Raw genomic sequence first — 16,146 nt, 5'->3', positions numbered from 1 at the left:
GATGCCCGCGAAGTCCTGGGGCACAAGGGGCACAGAACTGGAACCGCCTTGGACCCTGCCTGCCCTCAAGTTGCTCCAAGATTAATGGGGATCGGACCGCTGCGTAAGTAGCTTCCGTATGAGATATCAAATCGTAAGGTCAAAGGTAGATAAAAATGCTCCAGAGTTGGGTGGACGCATCTCTAAGGAGCTGGCGTCTGAATAGTTCTAGAAGGATGGATATGGTTGGGATGTGCAAAGGTATGGAGGAGGAGCCAGCCAGAGTGAGGGCAAAGCCTCAACCAAGGCAGAGTCATGGGTGAGATAGTTCGTTCTAGCAGGTAACTGGACCCTGATAGGAAAGCAAGTGCAAGCAAGGGAGAATGTCTTATCCTCTTTCTTCAGCAAATCACTGACAGTGAATACTCCTGCCACTTCACACTCATCAGGACCAGATTCCCCCTCCTCCCCACCCAAAGTCTACTTCTTCAGTAATCCTGTCCACCCATAGAACATTGCATCTTCTATGACCTCCTTCAGATCAGAAACCAAAGGAATGAATAAAGAAAGCAAACCAAAGCAAATGCTTATCACCAATGTTTGGGAAAGCTAGAGGAATTTTTACTCTTCAGTCAGGCTTTAGAATTGGAAATTTGACAAAAGAGGATCCTCTTCCTGAAGGGGGCATGGGTGGTGGTACTGATCTTCCAAGGAAACTAACTTCTTGATTGTGAAGGGAAAGCATGTATGCAAATCTGGGACTTGGTTCTGTCTGAACGTCGAAGTTAAAGGTAGGACACATACTTAGAGGTCATCTAGTACAACCTCTCACCTAAAGAGAATCCACTCTACAGTGCCTCTGACTGATAGACATGCAGCATACACTTCAATAGATGCCAGGGAAGAGAGCTCACTATCTCAATAGGCATCCAATTCCACTGTGGTAAAACTTTGTTTGAAAGTCTCTTATTCAGGCCAAAAATCACATTCCCTGGAGCTTATATACCAGAGTCTATAAGCAGTGGTCATCATCTTTTTCACGACAGCACCTCACATATTACAGTCTTCATTACCCACTGTCTTCTCTGTTCCACATTAAACATACTCAGTTCCTTCAGCCATTCCTTCTACAGTAATGTCCAATAGCACTTCCTGTGATGACAGAAATGTTCTACATCTACACTGCTCAATTGTTGCTAGTGTGACTGAGGAACTGAATTTTTAATTTTGTTTAATTTTAATTGCCAGATGTGGCTAGTGGCTACCGTATTGGACAGAACAGCCTTATAGTTTCAAATGCACTCTCCTTTATATGCAACTGAGCTTGTCAACATCCATCAAATGTCTGACACCTACAATGCAATACTGACCAATACAGCCTTCGGGGTGACTGTTTAGCACCTGGACAATATTTCTATTAATGCTTTCCAGAGTGGATTTTTTTTTTTAATATACATGGAGTATAAGTGGTTCACATTGGTAGTCACTGGAACTAGTACTTTGTCAGCAATCCTAGTGACTAAACTTGTATAGCTGCATTTTTTAACCTAAATATAAGACTTGATATTTCAACTTTTTGGCTTAGGCTGTGAAGTTTAGGTACTTCAAGTTGTTGATCATTTTCAAGCTCATTTCAATATAGTCTACCAACCAGCCCTTCCAACTTTGTGGCGCTTAGAGAATTAGCATTACTACCATCTGACCCATATGTAGTCCTTTACAATTTGCAAGGTACTTTTACATCCATTATGTTTAATTTGATCCTTACAATACCCTGTGAGGTAGGCAAGATAACGAAATCTACATTTTATAGATAAGGCAGCTGAAACAAACAGGAACTAAATAGATTGGATCCTTTTTTACTCCATTGAGCATCTTCTTGTATACTGTCTTCATTCAGATCCTTGCTAGAAATGTTGAAGAGGACCTCCAGAGGCCAGGCTGACCCTGAATTCATAGCACTGACTGATACAGCAGTTTAAGCAGGTCAGTTCCCCCAAAAGTTCTGATTATCCAACCCACAGGTTGCCATTCTGTTCAAAAGGATGGTACAAGAGACAGTCATTTGACTTACATAAATATTAATACCAGTCCCATTGGGAAAAAAGCAAATGAGGGTTGGCTGCCAGAAAAAAATTCTACTTGCCTGTCCACAAAGGGACTGTCATACCAATTGCTTAAGGAAGCCAAGTCTCCCTCTCTTCCAAAACTCCCATGGGGCCATGTTTTATTATTATTTATGGTTCTTAGCACATCCCGTCCCACATTGTAGTTGGTTATATACGTGGCTTAAAGCTAACTTCAAGTCATTCACCTTTATAACACCTAGCACTCAGCCCACTGCTGTCCATGTAAGAGGCACTCGAACCGGTAAAACATAAACCAATTCAAGTAAATGTTCTTCCAACTGTATCTGACTCCCCTCCAAAAACAAACTTGTGACTAGAAGAGGCACAGACAATTGCCACATTCCTGCCAACATGACTGATTAAAATGCCCTTATGATTGGCTTGGTCACAGTTTCCAGAAGGTGCTGAGGCTTTTGCTAGTTAAACCAGCTTTCATTGGATTTTGTTTTCTGTGTGTGTTTTCACCAAAAAATAAAGACATTTCTCTAACAATAGGGACAGAATACATGAAATAGGACTACTACTTTTTTTTTTTTTTTTTTGTGGTACGTGGGCCTCTCACTGTTGTGGCCTCTCCCGTTGCGGAGCACAGGCTCCGGACGCGCAGGCTCAGCGGCCATGGCTCACGGGCCCAGCCGCTCCGCGGCATGTGGGATCCTCCCAGACCGGGGCACGAACCCGTGTCCCCTGCATCGGCAGGCGGACTCTCAACCACTGCACCACCAGGGAAGCCCAGGACTACTACTTAATAGTGCTAGTCAGTCAATAAGGAAAATAAGGGATCAGTAACACAAAACATCTGACTGTAGGTGTTCCAAGAAAGGAAAAAGGACTAACAAACAAGAATATAGTGCTTTACCATTTACAAATCTTTCACATACATTCCATTTGACCCTCACAACAACCCTGTGAGGTAGGCAGCACAGATATTACTCCCATTTAACAGATGAGGAAAGTGAATCTCAGAGCAATTAACTGATGTGCCCAAGGTTCTACAATTAGTAAATAATTTGTATTTATATCAGTCTTTGGCCTAAAAATTCAGCACCCCACCTCCCCTCATACTTGCCTACCTACTTCACAGGGATAATGAAGATAAAATGAATTCAAGGCTAGAAAAATACTTTGAGGGAAAAAAGCACTATATAATTATACCCGCAAACTATAATTTTCCACGATATATGGCTCATTCCCCTTCTTGTCCCAGCTTGTGCGTGAACCCAGAATTTTATATTGCCTCTGTTCTGTGTTCAGCTAAGCAACAAGTAAGGCAGGGGAACAGTGTGATTCTCTTTAAAGTTATATAAATTACCATCAGGATAACTGCTATTATAGCAAGTTGAAAAACAACACAGAAAGGCCAATGTGCAACTGGGACCCACGGAAGCACACAGTAAAGCAAGGCAACATTATCAGATAGGGCATGATTGCATAGAAGGAAATGTGGTGTCAGAGTTCACACTGGCACACACACAGTTATCTAAGGCAAAGTGGTGGCAAAGAAGAGTCATTTGTTCCACATTATATAAACAAGAGCAGAAGATTCATGAGACCCCATGCAACAGTATCTTATGTCACACAGATCTCTCCAGCTGCCTACAGAGAATATAAACAACAGTGTCATCTTCATTTTAAAGAATGACTGTACCTGTGTTCATATCCTGAACTAAACCAAGGAATAGCTCCATGCTAAACTTCCTTGGCTAAAATACAACCAGTACCATCATTCCTAGTCAGACTAATAAACAGAATGTCTTTTAAGGTAATGAATTAGATGGCTGTGTTTAGATGTTTTTTCAGGATTCCCTTTTGATTCTCCTGCTTTTAAGACCCAAAGAAAGTTATATTGAGTTTTTATTGGTGATTCTAAGTATATGTGTTTATAACAGTTAAAGTGTGATAGGTGAATTTAACATATTAAAAGAGTACTATAGCATCTGTTCAGAAAAGATTATATACTATACAAACTATTCAAGTCATACAAAACCATTTTTCAGTGTCTTTTCAACTGAGAAGAATCCTATTCAGCACGCTTCTCCTCCTGAGGTGGTTCATACTGAGCAAGCTATGGGGCAAAGACAGAGGAGTTTAGGTGAATTTGATTCTAAATTGGGTAAAAAACTTAATAGTAACAAAACGAGTTAACTATTCAATTTAATTACTGAATCAGTAAGTTTATATTAAAATCCTATCCTTTTTAAACCACTCAGTGATCTTAATATTTAATATAATCAAACCTAGTAAAAGTTCTTTTTAAATAAACCTTTAAAATTACTGGGAAACTAAAACTTAATTCCCATTCATGACTGCACTACACAAGTACTTGATATGCAATAATATATATCTTCCCAAAGATGTGGCTTCTAGTAAGGTATAAGCCACCATATTCTTTCTCTCCACCATAAGTTTACTGAACTTTCTCCTAAAAAGCAGAAAAAAAGAATTATGTGACATACATTAATCTAGCCAGTCAATGAGGAGCAGCTAACGCTTTTGACTTAAAAGGTGCCAAAAAGTTGTGTGGCATCTACACACTGTGGGATCTTGGATAATTTCAGACACTGAATTTTCTGTTATGCCGAGCTGGGGTCTGCTGCAACACTGTGCTAAGATTTGAGTTGTTCCAGTTAGCTGTCAGATTTGAGAAGCTAATTAGACTTCACTGTGCTTTAGTTTCCTCACCTACAAAATGGTCTGTGCACCTGTGTGACTTATCTCACAAGGCTGAGAAGATAAAACACATCATGAGAAATGCCTAGAGTCACGTGAAATGCATTATGTGATTCAGATGTGGTAAAACCTCAAAGACTTAAGAGTTGACTAGTTTGAGCTTTATGAAAATTCTCACGGAAGCCTAAACAAAGAAAAAACTTCAGCAACAGACAAAATTAAGGGCAAGCAAATGTACCGAGGTTAAGTGCAAACAAGTTTACAGAGTTAACACGTTACAGGGCCACCACGTGACTATGCAGATTGTGCACTGCACAATCTAAGGGGTTCCATTAGCAAAGCAGTGGCCCTGTATCGACCTATTAAGTCAACTGCCTAAGACTAAGAAATCTCCATTTACTTATAAACCACTAATCATTAACCAATATTTTCATCTTTTTGTCGATGAAGGCTCCCAAGAACCTCTTCTTGACCACACTTTGCGCATCCTAGTTACAGTTTGCTTGTGGTTTTCTAGACAGGGCATCAGCTTGGCCTTGCAGTTAACTGAGATTGATATTCACCTGCCTCCCTCCCCTACTGTCCATTTTAGTGAGGTTTTGGTCATATAATCATTAAAGGTGACATTATTTTTAATATGAATTCTTTCAAAAATTTTACCTTTGTTTTCAGTTTTTTATTTTCTTCTACAATAGCTTCATATTTCTCTTTCATTTCTGCCAATTCTAGGCGAAGCAGCTCTATTTCTGGATTTTCTGGGGTGGCAGCTCCTAAGTGATGCTTTAAAAAACTAATATAAAAGTTAAGAATTTACTTGAGCTCAATGAAACTAATGAAATAGCCTTTTGAAATAATTCTCTGATGAGAGTTACCCCACCCTACCACAAATATTTACCCAGAGATCAAAATCCAAATACTCAAAGAAAGTAATTTTTTCAGTAATCAAAAGTATTTTAAAGGTTATTATCTATGTGAAAATATAGGAGTTCAAAAAAATAAAGGCCTTTTTCTGACTTGAAAAATGAAAAGGATACTCCAAAGCACTATTAGGTTTCTCTGGTTCTTCATATAAGGCTACCAAAACTGCAAATCAAAAAGCAGAAAAAACAACAATTAAAGTCTTAAATTAAAATGGCTGAAATTATATTCCATACCCCCGTAAATACTGAGTGTCTATTATACACCACGCACATTGCTAGGACTGTCCATACCATGGTGAAGAAGACAGACAAGGTCGCTGCTCTCAATGAATTTACAGTCTAGTGCAAAAGATAAACAAGGAACTAGCCAAAAAAAGACTATCAAGCAGCAATATAGGGTAATGGGTTATAGGAGCATATTGGAAGAACACCTAACTCAGCCCAGGGCACCAGGGAAGGCGTCCCCAAGAAAGAGAAATAAGACCTGAGACCTAGGCAGTGGTTTCAGATAAAAAGGGAAGGCCAGGGGCAAAAGAACAACATATTGAGGAACTGAAAATTCAAGTGTGTCTAGATGGAGTTGTGAAAAGGGGGGCAGGAAAGGAAGCTGGAAAGGTGGTTAGGGAGGAGACTAGAGGATCCTGCAAGTTCAGTCAGGCCTTGGTCCTAAGAACAAAATGGCATATAATTAAACAGTTATAAGCAGGGGAGTGACAGGATCACTCTTGACTCCTGTGTGGAAGACAGACAAGTGGGACAAGGATTTAAAGGCAGGAAGAGCAATTAAGAGGCTGATACGGTAATCCAGTTTAAAGAGAGTGACCTGGGAATTCCCTGGCAGTCCAGTGGTTAGGACTCTGGGCTTCCACTGCAGGGGGCACGGGTTCAATCCCTGGTCGGGGAACTAAGATCCCACATGCCTCGTGGCGCAGACAAAAAAAAAAAAGGGAGAGAGTGACCTGCACTAGAGTGATAGAGGGATGAAAACAAGGTAGATATGTTTGAGAAAAACTCTGTAGAGAATCAACAGGGCTATGGTTAACTGTTGGAAGGAAGAAGGTCTGAATTCAAAATGTTCTTCAAGAATGAAGTTTCACACACAACATGCTAAACAACTACCAACCAAAAACTTTACCAGTAATCAACATGCTCAAATCAGTATTAAAATATATACTTTAGTGGTTTCATATCCAATAGTTCACGTCAGCACTACCTTTTCCATCTTATTATTGAACACATTCCTTCTAGGATATACTACTCAAGTAAAAATCTCTCTAAACCAGTGGTTAATTTTTTTGTGCACAGAACTCTTTGAAAAATCTGATCAAAGACAAAAAACTCTATCTACACACACAAAAAAGTGCATATCTAGACCCCAGTTTAGGAACACCTCATAAACCAACTTACATGCTCCCCTTTTATTTTTTTAGAGTTGTAATAACCCTTCAAATATAGACAGTATTAAAAAAATCAAATGGGCAACTAATACTAACAACTTACGTTAAGTTCTGATACTCTTCTAAACGTACTTACAGCACTGTTTTTTGAGAAACTGGCATATTTACATCATCACTACCCTCTCCTCTCCTTCCCTTTTCTTTCAGTGTTACAGTACACTTTAATTCCTCTACTTAATTACCTTTTTCTTGAAACTATGTACTCAAGCCTCTGTTTCTTCTTCCATTAATTTACACTGATCTCTACCAAATTCTAACTTTATAAGACATGAATACTCTTACCCTTTCTTCCCCTACCCTTTCTTTTAAGCTTCTAAGTTTCTGTCAGTGGTAGTTACAAGGTTGATAATTACAGAACATAATGTAAATGTCAAGTTTCCTGTGCTTTTCTATAGATGAAATATACTTCCTTTTAAACAGACAAGAACTCTATACCCAGTGTTTCCCTTTTTGCCTTAGCAGCCAGGATTTTTAGAGGTTGATACAGTGCTCAAAATAACTAAAATGCCTCTTCTTTCAAATGACTTATCTTTCTCTTTAGCCATCCCTATAGCGTTTGTTTTTTTGTTTTGTTTTGTTTTTTTGCGGTACGCGGGCCTCTCACTGTTGTGGCCTCTCCCGTTGCGGTGCACAGGCTCCAAACGCGCAGGCTCAGCAGCCATGGTTCACGGGCCCAGCCGCTCCGCGGCATGTGGGATCCTCCCGGACCGCGGCACGAATCCGTGTCCGCTGCATCTACAGGCAGACTCTCAACCACTGCGCCACCAGGGAAGCCCCTTATCGCGTTTTAATGTTAGCGTTTTAACGTGGAAATAAGCTGGATAAAAATTATAAGTTAAATCTGTGTAAAGTACACAAAATCAAACTTTAAATAGATCATATCAGTAGATACTCTGTTGTCTGATATTACTTAGGAGACTGGAAATCTAGGAAAGTTGAGAGGGAATACCAGTAGATGTCAGTAAGGGAAAAGAAGCCTCTCGTGGTTTCCAGTCTCTCATGAAGGAAAATCCATGTATGGCCACAAGGCTGAATATCTTCATTTACCTCCCACTATCATCACTTCTCTGTCCTTACCAGTGCATGTTTCATTCACTCCATCCAGCCACTCTGGCCTCCTTATACCTCCTGAAACTCAACATCACACTTCACTCATGTCTCTGCTCAAATGTCTTAAGAGAGGCCTTGCCTCACCACCCTATATAAAATGGCACACCCATCCTCCTTATGCCCTTACTTTGCTATGTTTTTTTCATAACACTTACCGCTGGTTGACACTATGGTTTATCTGTCTCCCCCAACTAGGATATAAGTTCATTTAGAGCAGGGACTTTTTTTTCCCCCATTGTTTTATCCCCGGTGCCTAGAACAGACACCTGAATACAATGGTTAAAAAATGAAAGAAGTGCGCTTGTGAAGTTTTTTGAGGGGTGGGGGAGGTCGATGAAATTCCAAGAGTCTGTGATACCTCCCCAGATGACAGCACAAGTGCTTTCGTGTAGTCCCTTAAATGTTTACTGAAACTTATTTGCAAAGAGATAGGAAACTGGAACCTAAACCTAAGGTAGCAACTCAAAATTACCAGCCCATGCTTGGGAATTAAAAGCCCTGCATTCTGCTAAGACCCAGAGTTGTTATTCTCCCAGAATTTTCTCCTAACTTTTGCTTCTGGCCAAAGAGCAGTTACCAAATTATTTCCCAGATATTTACCGTACTTCTCGTAGGGACCCAGATCATCATCCCTGCCAACTCCTCTGTTCTGCACCCTTGAAAGTTCCAGCCAGTGAGTTGAATGATACATAACAGGCATTCGCCTTACGGCTTAGCTAATGAAATAAGCAGTACCCACGCTACCTCTTGCAACCCTCCAGTTTCAAGCACCTTATTCATCTACTTAGATCTTGAACCCCAGAGTAAGAGATACAGTGTAACAGCTTCCATTTTTAAAAGTGAAAACAATATAACCGTTTTGATGTGCCCTCAAGCTCTTTAAACTGTGATTCTACTTTAATTGTGAAATCTGCACAAAGTAGCAATTGATATAGACTACGAAACTGGGTTCCGTTGAAAAGCCACAGCCAAACCGCTACTTCGGGGATTAGGTTCACTTAGCTACTTTATAGCCCGCTTTCAAACCTGGTCATTTCCCCACTTGCCCTTTGTTCAAAGGAAAGTGTTTCTGTACAGGATTTTGAGGGCTCCGAAAAAAGTGTCAGGAGGAGGGAGTTGGGCTCTCAAGGTCTTTAGCAAACATGCTCACTGCGGCTGCTCAAGGCAAAGCAACGGAAGTTGGAGGGACTTCACAACAGCTGCAAGAGTTTCACTCCCTGCGGCGAGAGCGGTAGCGAGTGCGAGGCTACCCAACCCCGGCGGCGGCCGGCAGCCAGGCGTGAGCCGGTCCCCGCTGAACCCCGAGGCCCACCTCGCTGAACCCGGGACGAGTTCCACCTGTTCCCCTCCTGCCCCACGCCACGGCCCGTTTGGGGCGCTGCGCCGAGGAGCACGACGAGGTCACGAGAAACCCTCTCCTGGCCCATGCTCACCCTTGGTCAGCGTGTCCAGCACCCCCGACTTCTCCAAGTACCTCCGGAACTGCTCGCGCTTCGAGTCGGCGGCCTGAGGAGACACGGCGGGTCAGTGGCCGAAGCCCGGGGGCCGGAGCAGGAAGAAGGCGCTGGGAGTCCGGCAACGCCGCCTCCGCCTCGCCACCTCAAGCCCCCCAGACCTGCGCGCGCGCCCCCACTCCCACCCAAGCCGACCAGCGGCTGGCTACCGCCCGCACGCCCCCAGCCACGCCGCGCCCCCCTCACTTTGTAATGGGCCATAGTGACAGCGGCAGCGGCGTAGCTGGCGCCGGAGACCGTGGCGGGAGGGCTCGGAGCAGCACTGCTCATGCGCGGAAGGGCGCACGCGCCTGCGCACTTGCGAACCACGGTTCGGGACCGCCGGGGTGTGGCCCGTTTTCATGGCGACCAGGACGCTCTGAATGCCCCATAGTGAGCTGAGCCCAAGGAGGCTGCGTACGCCCGCCCCTCTGTCTAGCAAAGCAGCACTCCTCCTTCCTCTTCCGGTTCTCGCAGAGTTTCGGTTACTTAGTAGGAGGCTGGGTTTTGGTAACTCCGGACAAGTGTCCAGTGGGGCCAAAGGTGGGCGGGGCTACAGGGGGCGGGGCCTACTGAGCCTGGAGCACTAGAACTCATTCCAGAGACTGGGATCTCCTGACACCGGGAGTGGGCGGACCTGTCTCAACTAGGACCTCCGGAGCTCTGGCAGCGTGTGTGTGCTGGCTTGTCGACCCCCATCTTGAAAAAGGGCGCACTAACGAGGGCAACCCTTGGATTTCCAATGGCTAGAGGACTGCTTAGAATCGTCTGTTTGGGCTCCAGCTCTTATATTTGGAGTCTCCTTGTTTTGTGGCCAACTTGATGTGGGCCTCCGGAGGGTGAGCAGTAATGTGCTAATAATAGCTAGCACTTTTGAGCGCTTACTGTGTGCCTGGCAGTGCATTAAACACATATGTTTCTTATTTTAATTCTCACACCATCCCTGTAAGGTAGGTACTGTTAGTAAACGGTCAAGTATAGATAACCAGTGAGTAGTAGAGCCAAGACTCCGATCCTGGCACTGAATCACGATGCTATCTATAAACTGGTGAAAGAAAGCGACCAGTCTTTTTAGGATTTTATTTACCTAGATAGCAACATTATGATTATATTCAAGACAGATCAGGTTGCAGTCTATAAAGAAACTGCGTTAAGTCCCAGGGGCAAACAAAGTATAATCAGTGTCCAGAAGTAAAAGATGAATAACCAAAAGAGGGAATTACATAGATTAAGAACAATCTCTGAAGGCTGTGCTCCCTTCAAGGAAAAACCTTGTTCCATTTAGCTTCGATTCTGACATGTGATTTTCCCAAAATTAGTGTTATTCTGAAGGGAGCCTGTAGAAAAGTAGTCCTGATTTGGTAACTCTCTGTCTTTGAACTTGAAACTAGTCCTTCCCAATTCAGAATTAGAGCCATTTTCCCTTTTTTAAATGGGTTTGCAGTTGTCTGTCTAAACAGCTGGTCTGTAGAGCTGCCCTATCTGTTTTTTCTGTGCTCAACCATCATTAAGCTACTTCTTTGATAATGTAATACACAGAATGTCTAAAAGCCAACAGCTGTTCAGATCTGAAGGTCTGTGGGAGCCCGCCTACCAATGAGGTTGTTTGTCAGCGACACTAAATGATTTGGAGGACAAGCAGTAGGGTTACTGCAGGTTTTGACCAACTCGGATTCAAAGGACAACCCTCCCAAAGAATCAGGAGTGTCTGGAATGTCAAGTGGATGGAAGTCTCCCTGTGAAGGAGGAAGCGTTCTGATTGTGCTCTCTCTGAGCTGGCCCTTGAGGTTACCTTTAGGAGGTGATGCCTGCTTTTCATTTTCTGCAGAGGGACCCCAAGTAGCACGAAGCCATTTCGGTTTCCAGGTGTAGTTAGCTGGCAGAGAGAAAGCTGTTTGGGGTGACTGCCCCGTGTGGTTGTTCATATCTATAGCATCATCTGGAAGAGAACAGTGACCTTTAGAGTAGTGGTTCCTTTTGCTGTCTTTGCCATCAATTTCTCTTTTTCCCCTCAACTGGTTACCATTAACTTCTTTTCCAGATATTTTATGAGTGTTTCCTTTATTACTTGAGTTGATGTTTTGAAGATGACCACCGGTAGTACTAAGCATACACATCTCAGAAAGTAGCGTTTCCTGTTCATCCAAAATGCCTTTGTCATCATTTCCACTGTGATTATCTGGATCTGTCTGAAATGCAGGTGGATTTAAACCAGGGTACGCTGCCGTGTGTGTTTGCTTTTCCACTAACAGACTGTAATCAGGTGCAAAAGAGAATCGTTTCAGTGAATTTGCAGATGTGTTTTGATATTTGGCAAGGTTTTGTTTTGACTTGTTGGTACAAAATTCATTATGTTCATCCTTCAATTTATATTGTCCCCAAAGCCCTCTTTTAATCTTTTTAAAACCTAGATGGAATATTTCTAGAACATTTAAGAAAAGTGAAACAGTAGCTATGGATTGCATAAATAATAGGAATATCGTCTTTTCTGTGGGTCTTGAGACAAAACAATCAATTATATTTGGACACGGGTGGCCGTGGCATTTAAATAGAGGCTCTAAGTGAAATCCATATAAAAGATACTGTCCAATCATGAACCCAACTTCAACCACAGAGCGAGTGAAAATGTGTATCACATAAGTGCAAAGCAAGGTTCCTCTGAGTGGAGCTTTATTTAGTTTCCTTTGCTCAAGCTGACGCAGTTCTTGCTCCAATCTCTTCCGATCCCCAGGCGTTTCAAGCTCTACCTCCTCCAGTTCACCCCTCAGTTGAGCTTTCTTCATCTGCCTCTCCTTCTCCAGAACTCTCAGTTGGTACAAAGCATGGCCCATGTAGACCAGGGATGGTGAAGACACAAATATCACCTGCAAAACCCAGTATCTAATGAGGGAGATAGGAAAGGCCTGATCATAGCATACATTTCTGCAGCCGGGTTGTTCTGTATTACAGATGAAGCCAGACTGCTCATCATTCCAGACATCTTCAGCAGCTACACCCAGAACAAGCATTCGAAATATGAACAGGACGGTGAGCCACATCTTTCCAATCATGGTGGAGTGGATGTGAACTTCCTCCAGAATGCCTCCAAGGAAATTCCAGTCCCCCATGTTTATTTAGTCAGCCATCTTAGCTCTGAACCCCATCAAATAGGAGGCAGATAAATTCTTCCATTCTGAGGGGTGTGCTATTTCTTAAGGCAAACCTATGGCCAAAATATGAACAAAGCATCACTCTTTCAGCATGCTGGTTGCTCTACTTTTTTCCCTAGAAAGTTGTAATAATCTGTTACCAAGAATGTGTTTAAGATGTCAGGAATATAAAATAATTTATGTTTAGACCTTACAATGCAATGGGGAAAAAAAAGATACCTGGAGGAGGGGTGTATATATTCCCTCCTATGAAGAATAGAATTATAGGAATTCCTGTAAGAAAAGAGTCTTCTTACTCAGCTGAAGTTTGTTGTTTTATTTTTTTTAACTGAGAACTTTTGGAGAGGTTCCTAAAACTACTGACTTGATCTTACAAACCTATTAAGATTATTTTATATAAAAACTATAACCAAAGTCAATGATTTTAAAATCTCATTTATGCACAAAGGAAAAGGCATGTTTCATTTCATAATCCAGTAAGATACAGCATTTAAAGAAACCAAAAGAAACAAATCTGGCTCTCACTATAAGAATGTAGATTAGTTTTTTAATCCACATTTAAATGTCTAAATTCTAGTTTCTTTCTGGCAGTTTTTGAGCATTTTCAGAAATCATTTCAGTAATATATTTATGAATATTTATGGAATTATTACTAACTTTGCTGTGAAAATTTTCCAAAAATTCTCAACTATTTTGTACTACCAGGATGTTATTAGATATTGCTTGAAATAAATGGATCATTGGTATGGTGGTAGTATTATAGAAATTTTCATTATAACAGTATTTGACCTTTTTAAGACATGTAGCTTGCTTTGTGGAGGGAGCAGTGGGGCGAGTTATAATACAGATGCTTGGATTATGAGCCAGTAGGTTCCATATTAGAGTTGATACCCTAGGATATCTAAGAGAAAGTATATCCCAAAGGAAAGAAAAAAAGAGTGAATGTTTTCATTCACTTTCATTTAACATATAAATGTATGTCCTATATCCCTTATAGAAAGGGAAATGATACACAATCAAACAACATACTGGGATATTATAGCTACAAGATATGTGCATCACAAAAACCCTATGAAGTAGGTATGTTGTTCCCCCATTTTACAGATCAGGAAACTGAGGCACACCTTAAATTACCCAAGATTACACAGCTAGAACTGGTATTCAAACTCAATCACTGTGGCTCTAAAGTCAGCTCTTAACTGTTTTACTAAACTGTTATTTTTCCTCTCTAAGCACACTTGAAATTTTCATGAAAGAGATATTAAGAAATCATCTGTTTTCTCTTACAAGTTTAATTATTTACATTAGGTATGTCAAATAGTGAAAGTTTTGACTTTTTAAATAACAGGTTCTAGAGTCTTTAGTTCCTTTTTGAAAGCTTTATATAGTTCAGAAGACTTGCAGAAGCATCAAACTTCTAAAATTGAGTTGTATTCCTGAGATAGAGAAAATTTCTATTTGACTTTATTATGTTAATAGTACTATACTCTTTGACCCAACAATCCAAAGCATTTTAAAGTGTAAGCAAAGATATTATTCTTGTTGTTTATAATAATCATAACTTGAAAATATCCAAAATAATTATCAATACAAGAAAGACTGTATTGTTCATATAAATAATAGTACATCCACAGTGTGGTACTATGCAACCAATAGAAGTAATAAATATATACTAACATAAAAAGACATTGATATATCGTTTCAGTAACATTCACATTATAAAATATAGAATAATATGGCCCCATTATTGTAAATTTATTTATATGTAGAGATGCGTCCAATAAAGCCTAGGATATTCATCAAAATATTAACTATGATTATCTCTGGGTAGTGTGATTACAACTGACTTAATTTTTTTATAATTATATATATTTTAATTTTTTCTTTTACCATGAGCACTTTACTGTTAAAATCACCAAAGGAAATTAAAGGTTTTTTTTTTCCTTAAAGGACAAGTGCATGGTATTTCCTGAAAGAAGAAGTACTATTATTTAGCTTCAAATCTTAGGTCCTAAAGCTTTCATAGCAAATGACACAAATACTAATATACACAGATACAGTACTATAGAGTTCAAAAGAAAACAAAAAAATTTCAAATGACTCTTAATTAGCTAAGACAGAGAGATTAACACAGACCTTTCTCAGTTTAGGTAAATCTGAAGCAGATCATGCTTAAAAGTTATACCACAGCCATCTTCAGCTTAATCTCTGAATGTGTCCCTTTGCAGATGTAGAGCAGATTCAGTTTGGTTCAGTGCAGTGAGTGAGTCAGGCATCAGCTAAAATCCATCTCCCTGTCTTCATTCCTGCTTCTAAAATAGCGCTACCCAATGGAACTTTTTTTTTTTAATCCGGTGGAACTTTTTGCAGCAATGTTGGAATAGACTCTATCTGCACTGTCCAATAAGATGGCCACTAGAAACACATAGCTATTGAGCACTTGCAACGTGGCTTGTGTAACAGAGGCACTGAGTTTTAAATTTTATTTAATTTTAATTAAATGTAAATAGCTACATGTGCTTAGTGGCTACCTTATTGGGCAGCACACATAAAGAATATTTCCAACATTTCTAATACTACAGCACAGTTTAGGAGACTAAAATTATGAGCCCTAAATTAAGCTGAATAAATGGCTCCTCTATAAGTCAGAGATGTCACATTTAAAACACCAGATGTTTGTGTGCTTTTTTAATGGTAACTTTGCCCCCCGGGGAACCCAGAAAGACATCACAGTTTTTGGTAATGTGAACGATGTTTCTAGTACCAAAATAATCTAACTAGATAATAACTTCTTAGTCATCAGTCTTAATAATCAATGGGTCATGTCCGATTTCATAGTTAGATGAATCCTGTTTCTCTGTCTAGTTTTCTATTATTAACAATTACATTGAACCTTAGGTCATTAAAGATCTCTCTTCAGAGTTAGTGACCTAGTGGGTTGGCAATGGCAGATAAATATTTCTTCCCTGGGCTTCTTTGCCAACGATAGCTAGTTTTCAAATTAAATGCAACCCTTTCATCAGGAAAATATATATATATATTCATATTTGTATATTATGTATTATATAAATTATATATTATGTGTAATATATAAATTGTTAGTAAACTTAAAAAACACTAAGCTTCATTAGTAGTCAGAGAAATACAAATTAAAATAAAGTATTATTTTTAACTATCAAAATGTAAATTTTTTCAAGTTTTATAATACCCTGCTTTTGGCAAAAGTATGAGGAAGCTGT

The 16,146-nt window shown here is 40.4% G+C and overlaps 2 protein-coding genes across 2 annotated transcripts; both read right to left on the bottom strand.

The window, feature by feature from the left end:
- Nucleotides 1-2,201: 2,201 nt before the first annotated feature.
- On the bottom strand, nt 2,202-10,044 carry MYCBP (MYC binding protein). Its single transcript, XM_082864946.1, has 5 exons — nt 9,966-10,044; nt 9,699-9,771; nt 5,813-5,861; nt 5,439-5,568; nt 2,202-4,173 (listed from the first exon to the last, which is right to left on the bottom strand). The coding sequence occupies exons 1-5, from the start codon at nt 9,978-9,980 to the stop codon at nt 4,129-4,131; spliced, it is 312 nt and encodes a 103-aa protein (XP_082721072.1). The 5' UTR covers nt 9,981-10,044; the 3' UTR covers nt 2,202-4,128.
- Nucleotides 10,045-11,313: 1,269 nt separating this feature from the next.
- Nucleotides 11,314-12,865, bottom strand: GJA9 (gap junction protein alpha 9; the record flags this gene model as incomplete). Its single annotated transcript, XM_082834214.1, has 1 exon — nt 11,314-12,865. One exon carries the CDS (start codon nt 12,863-12,865, stop codon nt 11,321-11,323), a length of 1,545 nt encoding a protein of 514 aa, XP_082690340.1. The 3' UTR covers nt 11,314-11,320.
- Nucleotides 12,866-16,146: the final 3,281 nt, after the last annotated feature.

This window comes from Leucopleurus acutus (genome assembly GCF_964270905.1).
Source record: "Leucopleurus acutus genome assembly, chromosome: 2".
NCBI lineage: Eukaryota > Metazoa > Chordata > Mammalia > Artiodactyla > Delphinidae > Leucopleurus > Leucopleurus acutus.
The sequence above is the reverse complement of the archived record's forward strand: the minus strand, read 5'-3'. Positions and strand labels throughout refer to the sequence as shown.